Below are 22,082 nucleotides of genomic sequence, written 5' to 3' on the forward strand. Positions count from 1 at the left end.
AAATTAAATGCTGGAAGCAGTGATCATGCTTCTTCCACAGATAGCAGTGGCTCAGTGTGCATGAGGAAATCAGTTTATAAATGGAAAAGGAGAAAAATGGCAATGGAATAGAAATGTGTAAAGAACCTGGAGGGTAAAGGTGAAACAAAACCAAGTCGAAGAGTGTGAAGGCAGGAAGATAAACCTTGTGATAAGGGAGAAGCCACCCAAAGATGTGGAAATTTGCTGGGCAGGTAGAACAGCCAGAAATATCAACAATCATCAGAGCCTAGTATTTAATAATCAGCATTGTGGAGGATTTAACCTCCTTGAAGCCTCTCCCACCACCTGCACATGGTCCAGGAGCACCATTTTGGCCCAGTTTCTCTCTGGTCTTGGTTTTTGTCCTGCCTCCTGGATGAGCCTTGGACCATCCTTTCTGTAATCAATAAGCATAAGGATGGGTGCATTGGAAACAGAAAACCAATCCAGACCATTTTGACATAATATTAACCATAGCATGTCATAAACCAAGCTTCAACCTTTGAATCTTAGTTTATTCCAGTGGCCTTGCACTAAGAGTCACTGGAGATCTAGACAGACCAGCTGAACAAACCAGTAGAAAGATTTTTATCCACATTTAGGTGAGTTACCTAACACTCTACACATGTTTTAGAGGTAAATGAGAGGTATCTAAGGAGAATGTGGCATCTAATGAGCTATAGCACAAAACCTTGTACTTTCACAGCCTAGTAAGAGCATTTCAGAGATTGGATTTTTCCACTGAGGTAATTTTTCCTCCCATACTCATTTTTATTTGCTCCCAGTTCATTGTAGTGCCTCCTGCATTGGCTTGTCCCGGAAGGGGTGTTGTATTTCAGATAGTAAGTTGAGTTGTAGCTGTTCATTGAATTTGTCCTTGGCCCATTGTGAGGAAATAATAAATTCATCTTGTCAGTTCAATAGCAAAGGACTACTTGGGGATATTCAGTGATTAAGAACCTACTTCCTGACAATTAAAAAACAGGCATGTAAATTAATTATGAAGGTCACAAATCATGTTGTCCATCAGGTCAGCTTTCAAGCTGCCAACAAAGAATTCCGTACTTGCCTAACATTCAGTCTGCTGTAGACAGGAAAAACAAAACATATGGGAGTTTCTTATAGGAATTCGTTATGTGCTAATTGTTCTGCCCACATTTGCAACCTCTGCCAAGGTCAGAAGGATTAGAACTTGTGGGTCAGTGTGGACACTCGGATGAAACACACACAGTTTGTGTTGGGGTTTAACTTGTGTGGCTCAGAGTTTACAAGCACCCACTGACTCATAGAAATTTTATAGTTACTGTCTCTCTGTGGCTTGAAAAATCCTTATGTGGATCAGACCAACTATTTCATGCTACCACTAAACCACATCCTGATGCTGCTGTACCACTGAGAACATCACAGCTCAGCCTCCAGAGGCTGGTGGTTGTATAAATGATGGAAGGGTCACACTTAGCAGGAGGTTTTCTGAGATTGCTCAGACTGACCTATGCTTGTGTCTGCTGATTTAAGAAAGGAATGCATCATGAAAAGTCAGTGAAGAGCAAAAGACTTATGGAATCACGGAATCAAAGAATGGTGTGGACTGTGAGGGAACAAAAATAACATCCATTTCCAACCTCTCTGCCATGGGCAGGGGCACCTTCCACTATCCCAGGTTGCTCCAAGACCTATCCAACCTGGCCTTGGACACTTCCAGGGATGGGGCAGCCACAGCTTCTCTGGGTAACCTGTGCCAGGGCCTCACCTCCCTCACAGGGAAGAATTTCTTACTAATATCCAAGACTCAATGCAATTTTCTTCAACTTCCTTTATAAGTGTCTTTTCCTAGTGCTCTTCTGGCATGACACATAGAGTGAACACAAATCCAGGTGTACTCACAGCTGCAGAGTGGATTTTGAAACCTAGAAGCAGCCAGTCCTCTGTAAGGAAAGACAACTGAGATGATTCACTGCCATGTCTGAAGTCATCTCCTTGTGCTTTTTCAGAAACTTAAGGCCTGCTTGCCTTTTGAAAAAGACTCTGTAGGGGATTTCACATAGGCAGGAACAGCCACACCAAGTGCCCTGTTACAAGCACAGGGGACTGATGGGGAGCAAGAGAAACACTTGACATTAACATAAGAAAAGTCAATAAAAATATATGATTCATCACTCACACCATCTGAGACTAAAACATAGACATCTAATTGCTAGTATTTCTTATTGCTTTCTCAAAATAATAGGCAGAGCTTCTAGATGTTATGCAAAGCATCCATCTTAGCTGAGGTTCCTTTTTATCACAAGAGCAGTTCAGACAGGCCCACTGGCCCTTGTAGAAGGGAGCAGAACCGTGTTATCTCTAGAAAACAGCTTTCCTGCAACTCTGGGATACACCTCCACCAAAAGTTTCTGTTTCAGCATTTAACCCCTGCTTTTGTAACACTTATGCAGTAAAAGCAGACATGAAAGAGTGAAGTTTTTAGTGAAACATGCTCCTCTTCAACAAGTCATGCTTTAGCTGAACATAGCCTAACTGGATGTAATTATTTAGCCTATTCTATTCAGAGGAAAGAAAAAGGCTAATTCCTTCTTGTGTTACCTTTTATTGATGTTCTTTGTGTACTGGAAAAAAATACTGTCTAGTAATCACACAAGGTCTTAGAGAACAAAGTCTGCAAGATTTCAAATGGAAAAATAAAACATATTTATTTAGGAAGAAACACTGCATTATCAACCCTCATGCACAAGAAATCAGCTAAGAAGCTGGTGGGGGTGATTGGGATCCCATCAAGACAAAGAAGGAATGGGCAGAAACTGATGCACAGGAAGTTCCACCTGAACAAAACTTCTTCCCTGTGCAGTGACCAAGCACTGAACAGAGACCAGAGAGGGTGTGGAGTCTCCTCACTGGAGATATTCCAGATATTGTGTCCTGTGCTCTGGGATGACCCTGCTGGAGCAGGGAGGAGGGACCAGATGAGCCACTGTGGTTCCTTCCAGCCTGACCTGTGCTGTGATCTTATTGCTGCTATCTAAAGTCAGAAAATCCACAGAATGTTACTTCCCTCTTTAAGGTGAAGGAGGCTATTTTAGGACTGCATCAAAAAACTGCATTTTCTTGGTTGAGCTTTCAACTTGAGGAGAGATAGGGTCTGCTGACTTGAAGAATTGAAGTTAATGTTTAATGAAAAAAATATTTCTACTGCAACACCGCAGAAATGGGGTAAATGTCAATGTTCTCAAAAAAACTTAGCTCCAAGTTCAGGAGGTCAAAGAAATATTTCTGTCCCAGTGTGGAGGCAAGATGCACCTTATTCCACCTCCCTGCTCTCCATAGCTGTGTCTGCAAGACACACACCAAGAAGAAAACTGAAGATTAGTGTGCATCCAAGACATGCTCTGTAAATCCACATTGACTGAGGAATCCTTGTAGCTCAGACTTCAGTGAACTGAGCTCAGAGTCTTAAATAACATCAGCCTCTTCTAGGAGACATCCTGAACCTGATTTGAACTTGTGTCAGCCAACAAATATGACCAAATAGGGCACTTCCATTCACCTGGCCTATTTAGCCAGGTATTTAGGTAACTTTCATTAACATGAAAACAATTGCTCTTGGAAGCTTCTATTTCTTCTAGAAAATAAATAAAAAAGGCATGTAGATATGGTGCTGAGGGAGTGTAGCTGGTGGTGCTGGTCTAGTGGCAAACCTGGCAGTGCTGGGTTAAGGCTGGACTTCATGATCTTAGAGGTCTTTTCCAACCTTAATGATTCCATGAGTCGGTGATTTAAAAGGAAAACATTGCAGGTTAGATCAGGTACAGAAATGCAGACTGACCAGAGAGTGTCTGGTCACTTGAATGCCACTCCTAATGATGCTTGAGGAAATTCTGTAAGAAGATTATTAAATTCAATTTCTTTCTCATTCTTTAGGTAAGATACTGCCCAAACAAACCATTTATTTCTTATTTTTATCCTTCCAGAAGCTTGAAACTCTGCCATAGCTGTTCACATTTATTTACATCAAGTTTGTGATTTGTCCACCAACGTCCTATTTAGATGGAAAGCTGGATAAAAAAAAATCCAACAGCTATTTAAATGACAAATATGTAATGTTACTTAGTAGATCCAGGTGTGCAACAATATTTGTCAAAGAACACCCTCACTCCTTCCTTTGCTTTAACAGCCACCAGGATTAGGATAAAGCAAATAAGGAGACACAAAAATTTCCTAAAGAGGAACAGTACAAGATGTGTTCATTTTGATTGCCCTATGCAGCAGCTGGATGGACACATAAAGGTATTTGAAAGAAGATGTTGGAGGTGGCTGTTCCCCATCACCTGGAAAGCCTGTGTCAGAAACAAAGCAATCAGGAAAAAAATGGGAATGACAGACAAACATTGACATGGCAGTTGCTTCTGCTGGGAAATACATCAGACCAAAATGTAGAGTGTCCTATGTTCAAAGTTTCCACTGTGATGTTGGGCTGAAATCATGTTTTCATGATTTAACAGGACAGACGTCCCTTACTCTCCACAGATGTTGTGACAGGGTATTTATATACCCAGGGTATGGCTCAATATTCTCAATTCTTCCCTTGGAGAGGTTTGAGAATATCCAAAGCTCCTGTCATTTCCTGAAGCAATGCCCATTCCCAAATATGACACACACCAAAGCCCATCTCAAGGGGCAAGAAAAAACCAAGGCAGTAAGTCAGGACAAACTGGGTTTTACCAAAAGGTCCAGAGAGCAAAACAGTCCAGCTCCACCCCTTGGATAAAGCACCTTCTTCCTGGCAGTTTGTGTTGTCAGTCCTTTTAGCTTAAATATGGCAATATCTGAAGATAATTTGTGACAGATTCAACCTTGTTAGTGGTGAGAGAGAAATGTTCCATTTATTTAGAAGAACAAATATTAGAGTGCATAAATATAGGAAAATAATTTCTTCAGTATCCCTATTTGTGTGTAAATAACCTGTACATGTCTAGGAACCTTTCTGTGGCTGCTGGGCACTAGTTCACCTCATTGGAAAAGAGCTAAGTTATTCTTCTTGGCCAAGGGAAAAGAAAAAAGACATGGATGAATACTTTTCCAATACAGATTGTGTGTCTCTGTGTGCATGTACCTGTATGAGATTTAAGACATAAGACAAGAACCTCACAAAAAGTCCTGATTGAATGGATTTGACCCATTTTAAATTCTAAACACTATTAAAAGGCTTTATCCTGGTAAGATTTCAGCAAGGAAACTTTTCTGCACCCCTGAAAGATGATAACATAAGGATTGCACATATGTCATGTGAGACCTTCACTAGGAAAAACTTTATGCAATGAATACACAAGACATTCATGGCTGAGCTATGAGTAAAAAAAAAAACAAACAATGAACTTTGTTTATGAGTTTGTCCTTTTTTAATCACCTCCTGAGCAAATGAAGGAGCTCACAGGTCCTCACAATCAAACCTGGCTGCGTGTCCTATCCTGTGGTGCAGTAAGGATGAGTGATAGCTTTTTATCAAAGCTCTGTTTCCTCTCTTTCAGCTGCTCAAATGAAATACAGATGCTATGAAGGAAAAAAAAAACACATATGTGCTTATTTTAGCTTTGCCATTTGCAGGCTTGATTATGTGAGAGACAAGCATTTTCTTGCTAAATACTCTGGTTTCCCTTCCAAGTACACAGACTCATTTTTAGGGAGAAAAAGCTGTGATAATTTCAAACTTAGTTTGAATAATGGTTTAATTCTACCTTTATATTAAAGAATTGGTAACTGGGCTTAGGAACAGAAAATAAGTCATGGCACTGCCCTGTACACCAGAATGAATAATGATTTTTTTAAATGTCACAGCATGTGAGCAGTTTTCCAGCAGTATCTCACCAGGACAGCAGCCCAATTTAGCATCATCTCCCAGCATCTCTGTATTAAGATGGTTTTTGTACCCAAGGACTGACACAGCATTTTATTGCCATACCCTGGCACTACTTCTTCATCACCAATTAGTCACTTACTACAATATCATCCTTCTTTTCAATAGATACAATTTTTCATTAAATAAAAGCTCCTGGTGTAAATTTTGCCCTGTTTCCTGACAACTGGATTAACAAAGATGAATTTGTTCACATTGATGCAATACTTTATCAACAAAACTTTGAGGATTCAAGACAAATTTTGACAAGCAATGTGACTTTCAAGAGCAAGAGATCATTGAACAGTAAACTAAGTGAAATTTAAGTTACTCCTCCATTTGTGAGAAGGTTTGCAAACCAAGCTTTTTAAAACATATAACAGATTTCATCACTGACGTATTTCCATTGTCTGAGCTAAGAGGAATATTAAAAAAAAAACAATCATTCAAAATGAAAAATGGAGATATTCTCTTCAAATTCCTCTCTTTAGTAATTACAGCTTTTCTTTTTAGCAACTGTGAATATCATTTTTACATATAAAGAACTACAATAATTTCCTTTTTAAATAAAAAAGGAAATAATTTCTTTTTTAAATAAAAAAGTTTACAATGAGAATTTGTGCTCTGAGAAAGAGTACTCCACTGTGAAATTAAAAAAAGAAACAAAAACTTTAAGTTGTTGAAAGAGATTCTCTTTGCTTATCACAGCTTATAGGAAGAGAGGTGATTTTCCATGTTTTATTTGTAATGCAAAATTATTTAATTTTTGGAAGCAGAGCAACAACTTGTAAATATTATTGACTACAGGAAACACAATTGAGAGTCACTGTTCCTTTCTTCATGCAGTAAGTCAGGCTCTGTGAGATTTTCTTGAAGACTACTTCCTTTCTAAAAGACATATAGTCAGTGAGAAGTACAACTGTGGCTGAAGGAGCTGGTTTGTATTACAAACTGGAAGAAAAAAACACAAACCCACATGCAAGGCAGCATTTCACACACAGAAGTACCCTGGGAAATGGAAATCACTATATTGACCTGTACTTTTTCCCTCCCATAGTGGGTGTGACGGTGTGTTCACGTCTCTGTTTCTTTTTTTTTGCTATATCACCCAGATCCACGGAATTAGTCGGCTCCTGTGAGGGCAAACACCCACTATCAAGCTCTCACAGCCAGCTGCTCTCCAGCAATGCCTCCAGACTTTGACACCAACATGAAGTTCAAGTTCTCCATCCTGGCGCTTCTTCTGGAAGTGATTGTCATTGTTTTGTATGGGATATTTGTGGAATATGATAAAAAGCCTGTTACGGAGTTATACCCACGTAAGTATTTCTGCCTAAGATTTATACAAGCTGAAATTTCTTTAAACTGATCATAAGCAAGATTTCTGAATAACCTATGAGACCTACTGATTAAGCTGGAAAAGAAAGTTGTGTTTTGGGGCAAACACATTTTTCTGAGGTGTGAAAGCAGCAGGCTTCAAAGACAAATCCAAATTGAGCACATATAAAATTCTGCAAGTACCTCGCTGCTAAGAAGTTTACTGTTCTGGGAGAGAAGAGCCTGGGAAATAGTTGTAGTGTTTGTACATCGGGTTAAGACTTGGAGAACTGTGTATTACTCTGAAAGATCCAGCATTTTCCAGAGAGAGATGGGGGTGTTTCTTGCCAGACCTTCTATCCTGATTACTGTATTAAATAATTTAAATGATTAGAACATTTCATTACTACCATCCAGGTTTGGAAAAGGTGTATTATGAGAACATGGAAATTGAGCTGCATATGCATTATTGTTATAAAATGTTTATGAAAGCTGGACTCCAAAAAGGGCCATAGTTTTGGTGACAAGGTAGATAAACCCCTGCTATCTTCCAAAGTAGTGGCTCCATCAGGCAGCAATGGTTTAGCCTGAAAATGTTTCATGAAAATGTTGATTTGTTTCTCTGCAAATACTTGGTGAAGACCAGAAAAAGCTCTTGGCCTCAGAAGTAGTTACTACTCTCACCCCCTCCTTATCTTATGCAAAGATAAGACTATTGTGAATAAATAGAAAACAAAGTTTGCAGAGCTACCAACTGTGTTTTCCTGGCAGAATTGAAGGTTTGTTGTTCTGTTTTCTGGCTCTGAGGCCTCGATGAATCCCTGATTTCAATGTGCTTGATAAGGATCATAGAGTACAGAATTCCCTGCCTGCAGGTAGCGCCTGTGTCATTTTGAATGCATCCCTCTTTTCTCTCATTCTGTCCCTCAGTGGATGTTACATGTGATCTCAGGCTGGAGTAGCTTTGTGTTGTGTATTCTCACAGAGAGCATTGTCTGGGTCAGAGAACAGCGAGTGAAGGCATTATTCAGCTTCAGATGAAAGTCAGCTGATGGACATCAGGGGCTGATTACTCCCATTTAGGTTAGCTCCACTGAGATGTGGCAGAATCCCTGAGATATGGTAACCTGTGCTGTGCCAGAGCCCACTCTCTGTCACACAGTTTGGCCATGTCAGTGATGTTCATAGAGCCAAAGGAAAGTTTGGGTTGGAAGGGACCTTAAAGATCATCTCACCCCACCCCACTGCCATGGACAGGGAAACCTCCCACTGTCCCAGGTTGCTCCAAGCCCTGTCCAGCCTGGCCTTGAACAGTCTCAGCGATGGGGCAACCACAGCTTCTCTGGGCACCCTGTGCCAGGGCCTCACCACCCTTACAGGGAACAATTTCTTCATAATACCCAATGTAAATCTCTCCTCTTTTAATTTAAACTGTTGCTTTTTGTCCTGTCACTATCTTCCAACTTAAGAAGTCACTCTCCCACTTTTTAATAAGCCCCCTTTAAGTACTAGAAAGTGTTTTAAGGTGTCTCCAGAGCCTTCTCTTCTCCAAGCTGAACAAATGCAGCTCTCTTAGCTGGTGTCATATTAAACTATCCCAAATGCATTGAAGCATCCAAGTTCCTAAATTAGGTAGCAGTATCTAGACAGTGTATTGGGAATTACTCTTGATCCACTGTCACCCAGGAGGTGATTGTTGGCCTAGGCAAAAGTTATGCCAAAACTCACATGAATAATTTGACAGCACAGGTAATTGTACTAACACTACAATATAGGTCTTTAAATGTAACCTACCCAGTCAGAGATCACCTATGCTTATTTCTTTATTAATATCAGAGTCTAAAAAGTATGGGAGGAATTTCCTGCAGTCTCCCATGCCTCTCTACACAGGCAGTGTATGACTGTGTTATTCCTGCACACTTGTCCCTTGGCTGTCCTCACTATTGACCTGTGAGCAGCCCTCTGAAATGGCTTCAGCTCATGCAAACTGGGCCCTTGACCTTCTGCCAGGCATGGCTTTAGGCATAGCTTGGATAAAGGACTATTTTTAAGGTGGGAGCAGTGTTTTAGGAGAGAAGAACATGTATTTATTTTGGCCAGGCTGTTCAGATTACCAGTAGAAACATAAACCAAGCAAACACCACCAATGTCATGTTCAATTTTCAGATGCTGACCTCACAGAGGTCATTCCCAATAAAGAATGGGAATAAAAGCAGATGTTTGCAATACCTGTATTTTCACTTTTAGGACCCCTTACTCTCAAATTTACACCGGTACAAAGTGCAAACAAAAGTGCAGTTTGCCTGTGGACTTGGCAGAAATTTAATACTATGGTTGTATAGGTGTATTAGGAAAAATCTTGAGCCAGAACTTCCCTTGAGTCCCCAAAATGATGGCTTCAAACTGCTTCCCATGCTATGCCTCAGGATGTTAACCCATCTGTAGCTGAGATTTAGTTTTTTCATCCAGGAGGTAATTTATACTCTCAGGACTGCAGTACAAGGCTTGATTTTGAATGCCTTAGACACCTTAGCACCATGAATGAAAGCTGTTTCAGTGGTTTTGGACAGAAGAAAAATGAAAATAATAGTGGAGGATCAGCATAGCTTTGCACTCAGGTAAGGAGGGCTCAGCTGAGATCATTCCCAAAGCGTAGCTTTGCATTATATCTGTCTCTGGTGGATACAAGTAGACATGGCAAATTGGATGGACAACTTCAGGTGTGTTGTGCCACTGGAATGGGAGAACAAGGGGGTGTGATGGCTCTTAGAGCACTACAGGAGGATTTCTTTCGTAATCCTGTATTTTTTGGCATCCTTCATTGTCCTGTGAGTATCCATGACTCATGGCCTAGGGAAACTTATGCATCCCTCTTGTTCAGGGTTCTATGGTTTACAACTTTAGGCTGAGCAAGATCAGCTTTAGAGTATTCACAAACATCTTTGTGTTGAGACTGACCACCTTGCAGTGGAGTTAATATGCTGGTCTTGGCCAGCCTTGCAGAAATCTGTGAAGTGGCTTTGTCCAGGATCTGCTGGAGTGTTTGTCCCAATCTTTACTTTCCTCTCTCACAGAAGTGCTACACTTTATCAAACACAACTAGTTACTAAAACAGTTCCGTTCAAATCATGCTGTTTTCTTCATCATTTAATCACTCCAGACCTACTCTTCTTTAAAATCATGCATGAGAGATAGTTAAAGTTCAAGGTACATGCTAAACTAAAAGGAATTTGTCCTCAACACCCACGAATTAACCAAGTTTTAACCAGGACTTTAAACCATTTGTGTGAATAAGTCCAGACAGCTTTAAAATGTCCAGCCTGAGAGACAAGAAAAAGGGCTGGAGATGTTTGTGAGCCGCCTGCATTTCTATAGAATCATAGAATAGTCGGGGTTGGAAGGGACATTAAAGTTTATCCTCTAATCCCAAGCCAGCCAACGATGCTGTTTTTCAAATGCAAAGTAAAGGCTCTTGCTGCAGATTTCTGCATTACTGTATTACTGTGTGCTAGGGCAGGAATATGACACTGCAAATATAAGAGTTTATTAGGAATCCCCAGTAACTTCTTATACTTCTGGGCCCTCTTTTGGCTAAGCCTGGTAATGCAAAACTGAGGGATGGTTCAGGTAACGGGAATTGCAACTTCAAGACAAATGTTATACTAACAAGCTCAAGTTTTTCAAGCTTACTGGCATGCAAGAGCAAAGAAAAAAAAGTTTTAAAAACGATCTCTCTGTACTGGAGGTTCTTATTAACAGTAAAATCAGACAAAAAGTTGTAATTACAGGACTCAAACCTGTCTGGTTTAGAGTTAATTAAATCACATAAAGCTTAAAAGTAAAAAAAAAAAAAACATTTTAAAATAAAAAGTATCCCTGTTGTGGTGATGACTCTGTATCAAAAGCACAAAAAAAGAAAATTTAAGTAATAACTTTAAAAAGTAGAAAAAATAGCTAACCATACATATTTTAAGAAAATTCATATTTCAAAACCAACCAAATATTTGAATGAAGACTAATTGTATTGTAGATTAACTATATCAATTGTTAAATTTAAAGTTTGCCTTAAAATGAATTTTTTTTTTTATTCATGCAAAAAGATCAATGTCTTGGACAGTAATTTTTAGGGATCCCAAGCATTCCTTTGCACTGGGACACCTCGCACTCACCCAAACAAATCCCATATACAATTTTGGAGTTAGTCAGAACACACTGGCTCTGACCACCTTTATTGGAAAGGGAACATAAATGTTCTGTAAGGACATGAAGCTGTGATGATGTTCCAGAGAGAACAGAACTCTTTCTCTCTCTGATCTCTCCAGAGAGAGAAAGAGAGGACAGTGCCAGACACAAGTAAATTTGCAACTATAGAGATCCAGTGGCTTTCCATAATGACATAGGCATCAATATAGTCAATAATCAGGTGTGGCATTTTCAGATGTTCAGTTTTCAGCAGGCAGTCTGGTCATGAAGTGGGAAGAATGGATCACATGCATGACTGGAGTTTGGAACTCTACTCAAGCTGCCTTTGTCCCTGGCTTGTCACCCTTCACAGTCACTCTTCACAGTCTCTACATAGACATGTTTCCCTTTCAGACTTTCAAGATGTCCATGTGATGATATTTGTTGGATTTGGTTTCCTGATGACCTTTCTGAAGAAATATGGATTCAGCAGTGTTGGTTTCAACATGCTCATTGCTGCCTTCGGTCTCCAGTGGGGAATTCTTATGCAAGGATTTTGGCACATGAAAGAAGGGAAAATTCCTATTAACATCAAAAGGTATATGTGAATTTACAAAAATTGGTATTTCTATCTCTAAAGGTATCAGGAGAAGCCATAAACCATATCTAAGGGGTCCTAAATTTATTAAGCTTTACTGTCCACCTCTCCACATCCTTCTTCCCTTCACCTCTGAGGGGGCCACTCCTGGTGCACTGGGCCAAGGTAACCAAAGATTGTGAAGAAATTTGAGGTGCTACATTATGTGTGGGAGGTGTGGGTCCTGTTGAGAGGTTGCTCTGAATCTCTGAAGCTGTGGAAGCTGGAAGATTTCCAGCAGTAGCACAGCACGCATCCTGGATCCAGCAGGTATGGAAGAATCTGTCTTTCCATGACACAAGGGGTCACAGAAGAAAGGCTGGAGCAGCATGTCTATGCACATGAGGTTTTCTCTTACTACTCAAGGAAGGATTTTCATGAGCATCATACTCCAGCAGGGTCTGAACACCGATCACAGAATAGGAGACCTCATGGGCAACATCTCAAAGCACATTTAATGCCCCTCCTATTCACCTGCCCTGCAGTTCCAAGGTCTCAGAGTGTTTTCCACACCTGCAGTTCTGTTTTCTGAGACAATTTGTAAACAATTTTGAAATGAACAGCATCCAAACATTACTTAGGGGAAAGCAGGAATGATGCAAGTAGCTCCTTAATGCTTACAGGCAGGCATTTTTAGAGGGGCCCATGGGTTAGTGCCTCTCTACTCTAAGTTTTAGATCAATTTCTGGTTTTATTTACCTTGTCCAATCCCCAAAACATATTAACACTGGTCCTGCCTGACAGTTCATGCAAAGATGATGCAAAGAGACAGACAGGTGTGGAAGGCTCCCAGGGTTACATAAACCACCTGACCAAAGACCTCACTGTCATCTTTGAAACCTAGCTGGTTGTTGGGACTGGAAATTGAGGGGCTGGAGTACGACCAGAGAAGGACAAAGGAGCTGGGGAAGGGTCTGGAGCACAGCTCTGATGAGGAGCAGCTGAGGGAGCTGAGGGAGCTCAGCCTGGAGAAAAGGAGGCTCAGGAGGGACCTTCTGGCTCTGCACAACTCCCTGACAGGAGGGGACAGCCGGGTGAGGTCAGGTTCTGCTCCCAGGGAACAGGGACAGAAGAACAGGACAAGAAGAAATGGCTTGAAGGGACAAGAGGCAGTCACACCAAATGAGATTTAGTTGGATATCAGGAAAAATCTCTCCACAGAAAGGGTGTTCAGGCATTGGAACAGGCTGCCCAGGGAAGCTGCAGAGTGACCATCCCTGGAAATGTTTCAAAAAACCTGCAGATGTGGTACTGAAGGACATGGTTTAGTGGTGGACTTGGCAGTGCTGGGTGAAAAGTTGGACTCAGTGGTCTCAGAGACCTTTCCCAATCTAAATTATTTTGTGATTCCATGACATCCCAGCATATCCCAATATACTTGTCATCTGCCTTTTCATCATCATTTCAACCAGCTAAGGACATATATGGTATAAGCAGGAGGAAACCCTCTTCACTAGCTGGTAAGATCCTTACAAGATCCACCTGGAAAGGTTTGATTTAATTTTTATCCATGAAGATGAGCTTGATAATTTTGTATCTGAAGACTTAAAGCTCTATAATTTTTATGATATCATTTTAATGGCATGTTTGATATTAGAGCTTTTAAACTAATTTTTTTATGTGTTTTGGGGTTTTTTGTTGTTTTTTTTTTTTTCTTCAGCATGATAAATGCAGACTTCAGTACAGCAACTGCTTTGATTTCGTTTGGAGCGCTCCTGGGGAAAACAAGTCCCATCCAGATGCTGATCCTGACTCTTCTGGAGATCACCATCTTTGCATGCAATGAACACCTAGTTACCGGAGTATTCAAGGTACAACTATTTAGCTGTCATTGTTTTCTCTTTATAACAAATGCTTTCATTTGGTGATACTTCCAGTTTGCTTATGCTAGGCTCTGGTTCTACCACAGAATTAAACCATTCAGTCCTCCAGACTTCTTGTTCATCAGACCCTTGTCTTTATGCTGTATAAAATCTGTGGCATTATTTTGCGTCCCTATTACAGGCCACAGATGTTGGAGCTTCGATGACTATCCATGCTTTTGGAGCTTATTTTGGTTTGGCTGCAGCTTTCGTCTTGTACCGTCCTGGTCTGACAAACAAACATGAAAATGATGAATCCACCTATCACTCAGACCTGTTTGCCATGATTGGTAAGTGAAGAAATATTGAGAGCTGACCAGCTGTTCATCCCTCTTCCATCTCTATTTTTTCCTGATTACCTATTATTATGCTACATTCATTTTCCTAAGTACACTTCTGGAGGCAAATTCCTTTTAGTCTCATCCATGCACCATATTTTCAGTGGCACACATACTTTTAGAGTTTTTCCTTGCTTCCAAGGATGGCAAGATGAAATTAGATATGTGTTTTCACAGTACATTAGTGGTGACCTCCTTTCTGTTAAGTCTTGTGCTTTTCAGCAGTATTTCCAAAACTAATGTCCATAATTAAAAGGATTGAGTTGTGCCTATCATATGCTAATGAATGTCAGAAACAATATATCTGTCTGTCCATGAGAACTGTTCATAGACCAATTCACCAGCTAAAACTTTCAGTTGTATTGATAGATGATAAAGGATTTGCATGTGAATTGTGTTGCCTATGCCTCCTGTTCTGGCTGGGGTTTCACAACAGTGGTGAGCTCTGACAGTGAGTGGAACAGGGCAAGGGGCCATTAAAGCCTTCCAGGAAGATTTGACAAGAGGCCATGCATCAAAATCCCAGCTGCCAGTGTAAAAAATTTCTGCATATTCTATTGTTTCTTCCAGAATTTTGGCTATTCCATGCTTCTCATTAATCATTGTCCTCATTTCTTATAGCTCACTCTGTTGTATTGGCCCTTGTGACTAAATAGCTTTTCTTTGTTTTGACTTCTATTCATCCAGGTACCCTGTTCCTTTGGCTTTTTTGGCCCAGTTTTAACTCTGCCATTGCAACCAGCCCAAAAGCCCAGGCAACAGCCATTATCAACACTTACTACTCCTTGGCAGCCTGCACCATCGTAACATTCGCCCTCTCCAGCTTGGTGGATAAAAGAGGCAAACTCAGTATGGTAAGAATCACGTCACAATCCTTGTCAAATCGAGTCAACCCTCTCTAATAAGGATGAGTAGGCAGATTCCCAGTGTCCATCTATCTGTCCAGGCAATCTGGAGCCTTTCCCCATACTACAGCCAGAATTAGAGCTATTGTACTTGTAAAACCTATGAAGTGTGATGAGAAGCAGCTGAGGGAGATGGGGGAGACTCAGTCTGGAGAAAATGAGGCTCACTTATTTTCTCACTTTCTCCAACTCCCTGAAAAAGAAAGGTGAAACCAGGTGGGGCTTAGTCTCTTCTTCAAATACCAAGTGACAGCATGAGAGAAAACAGCCTCATGTTGCATCAGGGCAGGTTTAGACTGGATATTAGGAGAAATTTCTTCACAGAAAGGGTTGGAAAGCAGTGTAGTAGACTGGGGAAATGGTGGTTGTACTGCTTTGATGGTTGGATTTATTAATCTTCCAGCCTTAATGGCTCTGTGATGATTCTCTCTTGTCCACAGATCCTGCTGGACCTTTGAGACATTAGTCCAGTGTCCAGGTGGACTTTTGGATCTTATTCCAAAAATGTTCCTACTTGAGTTACCTTATTACAACAGCAAAATAGGGCTATCAAGGAAATGACCCATTCCCTGGAAATCTCAATGCAACTGCACAACAGACAAAACCAAACCAGCTTCTCTCCCCTTGCCCTAAAATCCAGCTCTGTTTTCACCCACTCCTTTCCAGCAGCTGCAGTTATTTGTCTGAGCCCAGCATGTGCAGGAGAGCCTTCAGAGACACTCATCCCTAAAACAAGCCTCTGCTCCTCATGTGCCACCCCTGCCTCGCTCTGTGTCCCCTCTGCAGGTTCTCATTCAAAATGCCACCCTGGCAGGAGGAGTAGCAGTGGGTACCTGTGCTGACCTGGAAATCCACCCTTTTTCTGCCATGGTCATCGGGGTCATTGCTGGAATTGTCTCTGTCCTTGGATTCCAGTTCCTGACTGTAAGTATTGGGGATCCAGCTCTGCTCCCATTTTTCATTTCTCTTTGGCTTTCCTGGAGCTCCCTTGGTTTGCTACAAAGGGAGGATAGATACAGTAAATTCCAGGTAATGGTGACTTTTAATAATTATTTGATTCTTGTACTTTGGCTTTTTCTTTTGCATATCCATCTAGAGATCATGGAAAGCTATAAACTCACTATAAACTTCCTATTTCCACTCATTTCAGCCTGTGATGGCATCCAAGCTGAAAATTCAAGACACTTGTGGAGTTCATAACTTACATGGTTTACCTGGAATTCTGGGGGGTGTTGCTGGCATCATCGTAACGGCAATAAAAAGGAAAACGAGGTGAGTTAAAGGGAGAAGAGAGAAAGAAGATTTTTTTATTTTTGGAGGTCTATTCTAATTTGCTACCTTTTTTGGATCTAATTATAAATTTTTTTCAGAAATGCATCATTGATGTCAGGCATTGTAATTCTCATTTAATTTGGGTCTTCTTGATCTCCTGCCTTTAACAAACTGTTAAAATGCCAAGCTTGTTACAGATTAAAAGCTCAAATAAAAAGAAATTAATTAAAACATCATAAATAAACAGCACCCTGAACCATTCAAACAGAACAATTTTTATTATGACTCTACAATTACACTGCTGGTATTTGTAAGATTTAAAAAGAAAAAAAAAAGAAAAACGAGGTTTTTTCACTCTCTCATAAGACTCCAAAAAGATGAAATGCTGGTCTTTTTGACAAAAGAGAGTATTCTCTAATGGCTTACAGGACATTAGTAGCCTCTCAAAGAGCATGTTTTCATCTGTAGCCTAAAACAAAGCTAAATTAAAGTCATGAGTTCCTTCTTGCCCAACAATGGCAGGATTTGTTAGACTCGATGCTCTTGAAGATCTTTGCCAACCACAAAGATCCTAGGATATATTCCTATGAGTCACCTTGTCCAGCATGCAGCAAGCACAATGTTGTAAGACTGTTTATCAGTCTCAAAGTGTAACTATTTTTTGATAGGCAATGGTTTTGTTTTCTATCTTTTTCAGTGAGGGCCCCCTGCCTACTCCTTCCATCCAGACTGCTGCCCTGGGAAGTACACTGGCAATTGCAATGGTGGGAGGAGCACTCACAGGTCAGTGTGATGCTTGTAGTGACTAACAACGCATGTGAATTTAGAGGCTCCTCCATGGAGAACTTAAATGTATCAACAGTTTTGCATAAATAATACAAAATCGAAATAATGGGTCCCGATGCCAGAAACTCGAATACGGAAAAGCAGTTTTCCATTGTTTTTGTCTTCAAATGAAGTTCAGGTTTCTCAGGAAGAATTTTTTCACTGAAAGGGTGGTCAGGCATTGGAAGGAGCTTCCCTGGGAGATGGTGGAGTCCCCGTTGCTGGAGGTGTCCAAGGAGAGACTGGATGTGACACCGGGGATCTGGTCTGATTGACAAGATGGTGTTTAGTCTAGGATTGCACATGATGATGTTGGAAGTTTTTCCAACCTAAACATTTCTATGATTCTTTGATTCTATGTATCTTACTAAATATGTGCTCCAAAGATACTGAGTTTTATTTCTACAGGAATAATAAGGTGTTGTTCTGGAAGGAATTCTTCTCTACATTCTGACACTTCAAATTCTGAACAGAAACTAGTTTGAGATCAAGACATATTCAATGAGGTGTCACACACTGCCATGTGTTTGTGAATACTTCTAAACAAAAAAAAAAAACCAAAAAAAAAAATCAGGCTGAAATAGAAAACTTTGGTCTGAAATATGGTCAATTAAAAAAAAAAACAACTCTTATTTATATTTGTATAAAGAAATCTACATCACATCTCAGAATCATTAACCTGATGTCCCAGGATGGTTGGGCATTTCTATAGATGAGGAAATCAGTCAGAAAACTTAGCTGGCTGCCTAGGGCACATCTGAGGGACATTTATTTGGTCATTTTCTTCATTTTTTAAACCTTTAGTGCTGGTTTTTCTGCAGGTGCTATTCTAAAGCTGCCCTTCCTGGGACAAGTATCTGACCAGAACTGCTTTGATGACTCTGCTTATTGGGAGGTAAGACACAACCTGCTATAATTTTCATTATGTTGGAGGAGGCACAGACACCACAGCCCTGCTCTCCTGGGCTTTGTGGTTTGCACACGTGAGTCAAAAAGGCTGCCTCTTCAAAATTAAAAAATGCTGCTCTACTTCAGGCTGTGAATTTATCAAGGGCACCTTCACAATAATTTTTGGACTTCTTAGGTAATCATGCCTTTTTCATTAGACAGACCTTGAACAAAAAGCAGAAATAGAGACAAATTGATATGACAGTGAGGGCCTTTATCTCTCTCTTACAAACTCACTGTGTTAGGTACCCTCTTCCTTATCAGAGATTGATGACGTATTCTTAATTTAAGCAATCTGAACTTTATCCTTTATGACAGGACAAGCCCAAAAAGCAAGGCAAGAAATAATATGCAATATACATTTCTTGCAAATAAAATGTGAAGTTAAAGAAAATTTTAATAGGTTTTTTTTTAATTTATTTTTTTACGAATTAAACTCCTTCTATGAAGAAAACCCTGAGTTCGTCCCTCAGTATCCAGAATTGAGGGTTCATGTCCGGCTATGTCAATGTTAATAAAAAGACATATAATATATACATTCTCTGTACATTTTAGTCTTCTTTTATGGCAAAAGCAAATCTATATATCCTTAAATGAGCTCTTCTTTGTTCTTCATGGCAGGTTCCAGAGGAGGAGACTGTACCCGAAATTCACTCCAGCCACCGTGATGAGCACAGCAGATTTGAAGCTGCCATGTAGAAAAATAACTAATCTGCAATGTTTGTCCTGATGATGCTCTTTTTTTGTTTCTAATGATAAGAAACAATGAAACAACATCCAAGTATTGTCCCAACCACACCAGGTTTTTGAGAAAAGGCTGAAGATAGCTATATTTTTTTAGAAGAAAGCAAGCTTGATTTTAGATTACTTAGTCTTTATGCCAAGCTCAGGTGTATAAATTAGGTCCTTCTAATATATCTGTTCATCAGAAAAAGGCACCACAAACTGCTCTTTAAAATTATCTATATTTTATCTTTTTTTGTCACTGACAGCAATATAGCTGTTGTAATAAACTTTGGGTTTCAAGATTATTACAGGATATATTTAATTGTGAGATTTCTGAGTTACATCCTTCAACTGCATAGGGGTAATCAAGAAGAAATTAATTGATATTTTTTTTATATGGATTCAAACAAACTTTTCACCAGAGGATCGCAGCTTAACTTTTTAAGGAAGTGTGTTGTCCTCTTTGGACAACCAATGGAGGAGAAAATGTGCTGTATTTTGAAGTTTGATTATGACAGGAAGCAAAATGTTGAAATAATTCTTATGACAAAGCACAAAATACAGTGATTGATAAGGCAATATGAATATCAAGAGTCATTGTTAATATGTTTATTGAAAGGGAAAAGAAAGTGAAATTGTAAAAAAATTCATTATTGTCATAGATTTATTTATTGTCATAGATTTAGTTAGTTTCAAGGACATAATAAAGGAGCTCAGTAGGAGCTATGAAAACCAAGTGATTGCATAATAGGTCTTACTCTATTTATTCAACAGTAATAAGTGGTTTGTAGCAGTGTTAATGTCAAGAAATACAACCTGAACTTATGCCAGCCCCAGAAAAATATGAATTCTTTGGAACTGATTGGAAAGAAACTGCGCTCAACCTACAGAAGGCTTGGCAGAGAACTTCCGTGGGGGAATCACTGACTCTGACGCCACTTTTTCTCCTGAAAGTGAAAGCAAAATGAAGAAAACTGAAGCTAAATTAAGAAAAATTAACTTAATTGGAGAAGTGATGACAGTGGCTGCTCAGTTCAGAGACAAAAAATTGAGGTAGCTGGAGGAACTCCATGAGGTGCCTTCATGCATGGGATAATCCACTGAGAGACAATGGATGGGAAGTGGAAATAAAACAGCAGGAACACAGTGCCTCAATCCATCATTCACAGAAAGCTACTGCTGATGTCTCTGAATAAAAGGCCAAAGTGGGTGAACTTTCAATCTTTTTTATTTTTTTTTTAGGATCTTATCTCAAGTCTTACTTATCAGACTTCAGGGGAAAACTCCTATCATATAAAATAGCACATATATTTTCATTTCTGCTGATGTATTTTTCCTTGAAGTCTTTAGGCAGGGCTGTCCCATATGTTATACCTGCTGTATACTGCTATATATGTCAGATTTCTATCAATGAATAAAAATACATTTGTTGTATCTCACTTTAGTTCAGATAAGCTCTTTTGCAGATGTGCAATGACTGATTCTCTTCTACCTTGTTGGCTGTAAGATGTCCTTTATCCTCCCTCAGCTGTCACACATTCATTTTTGTAAAAACTGGGGAAGTATTTAACAATGTAAATATCGCATTTGTAAAGATTTTTAAAGTATTTTGTGCATAATTTATGAAGTGTTGAAGTACTAGAAAAAGATTCCGTCTGTGGACAGCCTGTAAAAATCTTACCTTCAATACATGAATTTCACCCCTCAAATTCCTACTTGGGAGTTCAGAAGGTCTTACATCCACCTTAAAGGGGATGAGGTAATTTCACTAGTTTTGAGTGCTGACCACACAGGAGTACCTGAGCGAGGAAGCACCACCCACTGGCAGTAAATCTTTGAATTATAGAATCCTTAAGGTCAGAAAATACTTCCAAGATCCACAAGTCCAGCCTTGGATGGATTTTCATAATGGCCAGTAAGCCACATTGACAATGCCATGTCTACTCACTTCTTGAACACTTCCAGGGATGGTGAATCCCCTGCTTCCCTGGGCAGCCTGTTCCAATGTTCAACCACTCTTCCAGTGAAGAATTTTTTCCTAATATCTAACCTAAACTTTCCCTAGTGAATGATGCCCTCAATAATAACATTTTGGTTGGTTTTTTTTTTTTTAAATCCAAAAAGGAAAGAATGAACTATACTGTTTTGTTCTCTAGTTCTCCTTATAATCTTTCTATAGTAATCCATTCTTTCATCCTCTAAGTACTCGTTATTGTCCCTGAATTTCTTCTTCAGAATATTCCTCCCCCAGAGAAATCAGTCCCTTAGGTCCTCTCAAAAAACTGAGTAGGAAGATGAATCCCTTCGTCTAATCAGAGCTTTAAATGTTATTTTCTTTCCATGTGACTGTGCCCTTGAAGTACACAGTTTGTTTCTCCAAAGCGCCCTAATTGCTCATCTCCATATTGCAGATGCCAGTGGCATTTGGTTCTCTGGCTTAGGGTATTTTCTTTGGTTGGTTATTTCCCAATTAATCAAAGCTTTGAATCAGCAGAGCTGCATTAATAATTAGTTCAAACTTCTATGTGATATGTGACTGGACACTTAAAAGACAGAAGCTTAAAATACTTTACTAAGAACCCTTTTGAGGAAACCTTACAATGGCAGAAAAGGAAAGTAAGGAGTTAAACAAGACACAGAGTGGAGGATGAACTTAAAGGATGGGACTGAAAAGTAAACAAAAGTTAAAGTATAACTATTTTAAATTTGAGGCTCACAATCATCGACATTTCTTTTCTTTCTCATAAAAGACTGGCAATGTTTTATCCCTTCCAACAACTGCTCTTTCTGTCTTACCTTTGTTCTCACTTTAACTTGTTTTTAAATTAAAAGAGCTTAAATAAGAGGGTGTGGGGTTTTTGTTTTTTGTTTGGTCTTTTTATTTGTTATTTCTTTTTTTTTTTTTAATGAGTAAAAACGTTCATGATATCTTCTTTAAACTAACTAAAGGTCAAGTTTACTGTCACCCCTTTTCAGAATACCAGTGGGTGACCATAGTTTTGAAGGCTGTCTTACAGTTCTCTATTCCTACCTCTGTCAGGGCAGTATCTTTGTATTTCATTACTGAAAAGAAAATTTATTTGAAAGCCTTTGGCTGAACATTTGCTTACAAAATTTCTTTTAATATTTGTGCTCAAATCTGTTGCTGAATAAATGCATTAA

General features: G+C 39.6%; 1 protein-coding gene across 1 annotated transcript; it reads left to right on the forward strand.

Moving 5' to 3' along the window:
* Nucleotides 1–7,020: 7,020 nt before the first annotated feature.
* Nucleotides 7,021–20,359, forward strand: RHAG (Rh associated glycoprotein). Its single transcript, XM_058834712.1, has 10 exons — nucleotides 7,021–7,227; nucleotides 11,822–12,005; nucleotides 13,705–13,855; nucleotides 14,049–14,196; nucleotides 14,932–15,098; nucleotides 15,936–16,073; nucleotides 16,300–16,421; nucleotides 17,119–17,204; nucleotides 18,068–18,141; nucleotides 18,816–20,359. The coding sequence occupies exons 1-10, from the start codon at nucleotides 7,095–7,097 to the stop codon at nucleotides 18,891–18,893; spliced, it is 1,281 nt and encodes a 426-aa protein (XP_058690695.1). The 5' UTR covers nucleotides 7,021–7,094; the 3' UTR covers nucleotides 18,894–20,359.
* Nucleotides 20,360–22,082: the final 1,723 nt, after the last annotated feature.

The sequence above is a fragment of the Poecile atricapillus genome, chromosome 3 (genome assembly GCF_030490865.1).
Source record: "Poecile atricapillus isolate bPoeAtr1 chromosome 3, bPoeAtr1.hap1, whole genome shotgun sequence".
Classification (NCBI taxonomy): Eukaryota; Metazoa; Chordata; class Aves; order Passeriformes; family Paridae; genus Poecile; species Poecile atricapillus.

Coding starts and splice junctions, on each gene's coding strand:
- RHAG (XM_058834712.1), top strand. CDS start 7,095: ATGCCTCCAGACTTTGACACCAACATGAAGTTCAAGTTCTCCATCCTG. Junction 12,006..13,704: donor ATTCCTATTAACATCAAAAG/GTATATGTGAAT, acceptor TTTTTTCTTCAG/CATGATAAATGCAGACTTCA. Junction 16,422..17,118: donor GCAATAAAAAGGAAAACGAG/GTGAGTTAAAGG, acceptor TATCTTTTTCAG/TGAGGGCCCCCTGCCTACTC.